Raw genomic sequence first — 4366 nt, 5'->3', positions numbered from 1 at the left:
GTTGCTATCATAAACAAAAACAAAAAATACTCATACTAATAGGTGCGAAGTCAGTTCTTAATAGCCAAAAAGACCATATAAGACAGGCTACATTCTACAAATGCCCATAGATCCTCTGACACCCCATACCAAAAAAAAAAAAAGAAAGCATGAACTCATCAGATGCTCCCACTCTTTAATATATATATACACACACACACACACACACACACACACACAGTAAACAAAACTGAAATAAATAGCATACAATTTCTTAAATTATTTTCCTATTTACAGTAAAATAAATGAGTTAACAAAAATATATTATTGTGAGAAACCCAACTGCTTCCAGATTAATATCGGAGATCACAATTTAAACAGGAATATAAATGTATTGCTTTAGATTTGATAAATACCATATGGACTCAATTTATCCTTGAAGGCTATACTTTCACATAACAATAAATAAGTTAAATAGATTTCATAGCATGATGCAAAATGAAGTGATAAGATTTTTTTTTTTTTTTTTTTTTTTTTTAAATATCATCTGCAGTGACATTCCATGACCAACCTATAGGTCCCTCCAGTCATTGCTTGTGCTTTCTCACACCACAGTGCAGCACTGCCAAACATTTAAACTTATGGAATGTTTTCCCAAGACAGTTACTTTAAAGGAATATTCCAGGTTCAATACAAGTTAAGCTCAATCAACAGCAATTGTGGCATAATGTTGATTACCACAAAAATGAGTCATCCCTCCTTTTCTTTCAAAAAGGCAAAAATCAAGATTACAGTGAGGCACTTACAATGGAAATGAATGGGGCCAATTTTTGGAGAGTTTAAATGGCAGAAATGTGAAGCTTTTCATTTTATAAAAGTGCTTACATACATTTTTCTGTTAAAACGTGTGTATTATTTGAGCTGTAAAGTTGTTTAAATCGTCATTTTGCAGGTTTACCAGGTTTACAGTGTAACGTCGTCGTGGCAATAAAGTAAAATTGGATACAACTTTACTCAGTAAAAGGTTAGAAAGCGATTTTATCACACTAAAATCATTTTAACATGCATATGGTTTATGTCTTGTGACTATACTTTTGAAACGGTGAATATTTTGACGTTTACAGGTTGGCCCCTTTCACTTCCATTTTAAGTGCCTCACTGTAACTTAGATTTTGTTTAAAAAAAAAAAAAAAAAAAAAAAAAAAAAAGGAGGAACAAGTCTAAATTAATTTTTGTGGTAATCAGCATCATGCCACAAATGCTGTGGACTGATCGTAACATGTATTGAACCTGGAATACTCCTTTAACGGTCTACATAAAAGCCATCATCTTGGTATATTATTTGTAAGGGGGAAAAAAAAGATCTAAATCATGAGACAAACACTTAGCGCAAACAAACAGCTGAAACTCATTTGATATTTGACCTGAAACTCATGTTGGCTCTACTTGGATAAAAGGCTATAACAATAATAGCAAGTTAATCGTCTGAAATCGACAGCCTGCTGAAGATTGGCAAACGTCTATTGGCATCCATACTGGGTGACTCAGAGCCACTGATTGTGCCAGAGGAACAGCAAGAGCCACTCAGGTACCCATCTGGATCTGAGAGGGAATCTGGTGGGCTTGGAGGAGAATCAAACACTGGAGACTCAGAGAGTGGATGCATGGAGGGCAAGTGGCTCATTTTGAAAGGAGGTGATGGGGGGCAAGCATTAGCATGGATGTTACTGAACATGGCACCGCTGGTCTGATGGATTATAGGCGCAAGAAAAGCCTTAAGATCCTGATCGGGAAAAGTGAACGCGTTCAGACAGGGGGAAGTAGGAGTGAGCGCGTCCTCGTAGAAGCTGAGCGCGCAGGTGGGCGGTGGGGGCGTGCGTGATGTCGGGCTATCGATCAACGCTGACTCGTTGCCGCGGGAGCTGGAGAATCCCGAAAAGCTCAAGCTGTGATGCAGCTTCGGTCTTTCCCTTCGTGTAAGAAACGGATTTGTTGACTCCTGTCCCAAGACACCCATCTCCCGGTTAAGTCTCAGTTGAGCGTTACTCGTGGCGGCTCTGCGCTCATCCGCGTTATGAATGAAGTGACATCGGGGGCCATACGGGCAGAAACCGATAGTGTGGAATGTGCGGCACGGCTCGGTCTTGTACTTAGGGTGGCGAGACAGATTTCTCAGTTCGTAATAGCCGTGAGCGAACTGACACTTTTCTCCATACTTGCACGAGCCGTTTTCCTCGAAAGGTCTGCAGAGTTCGGTTTTGTAGCGGGTCGAGTTGATTTGAGAGCCGGGCTTTTGTTGAAGAAGTTCCTGAAGTTGTTGGCTGCGTTCCCCTGTCTCACTGAACGCACGGTCTCGGTACTTGTTCTCTTTATTCATGAATGCAGCCGTCGAGCTCTCTAACCCGATCTGGAGTCTGTTGCTCATGTTGATGTCCATGTGGTTTGTCGAGTTACTCCTGAAATAACTAAAAGATCTGTTGTTGTTGTTGGAGGCGGCGAATGGGACCCCGTCATTCCTCTTTTCCAGCAAATTGTGAAGATGGATTGCATTTGAATTTGGGACTTTTTCCTGAAATCAAAGAAACAGTATTTTAAGCATATATGTCAAATACGTTTATGTTGCGCTATGTGTGTCACCAGACGTCTGAGTGGTCACATTAGTAAACACGGAACACTCAAGTTACCACTTTTGCCAGCGCGGCCAACATTTTTCTTTTTTCTTTTTTGCGTCCGTCTGTGTCGTTTTAAATTGTTTAGATTTAGACTTAGTGTCAAGTTAAAAGGAACTTAAACTACTTTTAAAATATGTCTCGTGACACTAACTTTTTAGCGCAAGAAAGTGTTCGGTTTGAACGGCCCCTAAGGGAAGTACATTCAAAGCCATATTGAAAAAGTCTACCTTAGCACTCGTTTTAAAAGAAAACCCATTATCTTACCCTGTCGAAATCATATATGGAAGACAGCACCGAAGCAGACATTTTCTATAGTGAATTCCAGCTCAGGAGAAAAATAAAAAAAAGGTTTAAGACCGAGAAGGATCGTTGCGGACTCAAAGACGTATGCGAAATACACGGCTGAAAGTGTTTTGCCTCTTCAAACTGAGTTGGGAAAGATCGGTGAAGTTGAGCCGCACAGGTTTGGGGAGTGTCGTACATGGGCAAAGTTTGCACATGTGTATAAATGCGTTGCAGCTGTTAAAGGGGAGGAGCTGGATAAAGTTTCAACAGTGAGCCGCCCGAAGCCACGCCTTTCCCGTCACCTCCTACCCCCTTCCCTTTAGGGCGCAGTGCTTGACTCAAAACGATCGGCCTTACACAAATTCAACTCAGGTGCTTGAAACAGGATTCTTCTCTTCCTCCTGTAGCTCTGAACAAGAGGTTGGATACTAGATGCCTTCTTTTGTGAACTCAACGGTATACAAAGTGAGAAATCCACCCTCCCTAAAGACTTAATTTTATGCTGTTGTCCTATCTCTCCATCTAAGCTGCTTGTAAAATTGCACAACTGATAGAAGTGTAGGCCACCATTCATTTTTTGAGAAATTTACTGATTAATTTAAGGAGAATATGTTTCTTTTTGGCCTTTTTTCAAAACCAACATTTGACTTGAAAGTGTAGCGTGAACTGTAAGAAATGCAAGTTTAGCCTACTCAATACCTCAGCAACTGGAAATGACAATGTATTGCGATTTCCAGCCTTCATTTAGTGAAACAACCATTTTTAACTGTTGTAATAATAAGAAAAGATTCTTAAAGGGATAGTTCACTCAAAATTTAAAATTCTCTCATCATTTACTTACCATAATGCCATCCCAGATGTGTATGACTTTCTTTCTTCTGCAGAACACAAACGAAGATTTTTATAAGAATATCCATACAATGCAAGTGAATGGTGACCAGAACTCTGAAGGTCCAAAAGCGACATAAAGGCAGTATAAATGAAATCCATACAACTCCAGTGGATTAATCCATGTTTTCTGAAGATTGGTGTGGGTGAGAAACAGATTAATATTTAAGTCAGTTTTTACTATAAATCTACACTTTCACCTTAATTTCCACATTCTGGTATGGAAGTGACTTTCATTTTCACATTCAGCTACCTACTGGTTGGGGCTGTTCAAAGGTGGAGATTGATAGAAAAAAGGACTTAAATATTGATCTGTTTCTCCCCTACACCTATCATATCATTTCTGAAGTCATGGATTTAACCACTGGAGTCAGATGGACTACTTTTATGTTTCCTTCATGTGCTTTTTGTACTTTCAGAGTACTGATCACCATTCACTTGCATTATGAGGATCAACTGAGCTGAAATATTCTTCTAAAAATCTTCATTTGTGTTCTGCAGAAGAAAGACATACACATCTAAGAAGGCATGGGGGTGAGTAA

General features: G+C 39.6%; 1 protein-coding gene across 1 annotated transcript; it reads right to left on the bottom strand.

The window, feature by feature from the left end:
* Positions 1-1313: 1313 nt before the first annotated feature.
* On the bottom strand, positions 1314-3163 carry LOC127427270 (mRNA decay activator protein ZFP36L2-A-like). Its single transcript, XM_051674767.1, has 2 exons — positions 2916-3163; positions 1314-2548 (listed from the first exon to the last, which is right to left on the bottom strand). Exons 1-2 carry the CDS (start codon positions 2955-2957, stop codon positions 1457-1459), a joined length of 1134 nt encoding a protein of 377 aa, XP_051530727.1. The 5' UTR covers positions 2958-3163; the 3' UTR covers positions 1314-1456.
* Between the last annotated feature and the right edge of the window lie 1203 nt (positions 3164-4366).

The sequence above is a fragment of the Myxocyprinus asiaticus genome, chromosome 36 (assembly GCF_019703515.2).
Source record: "Myxocyprinus asiaticus isolate MX2 ecotype Aquarium Trade chromosome 36, UBuf_Myxa_2, whole genome shotgun sequence".
NCBI classification, from domain to species: Eukaryota; Metazoa; Chordata; class Actinopteri; order Cypriniformes; family Catostomidae; genus Myxocyprinus; species Myxocyprinus asiaticus.
The sequence above is the reverse complement of the archived record's forward strand: the minus strand, read 5'-3'. Positions and strand labels throughout refer to the sequence as shown.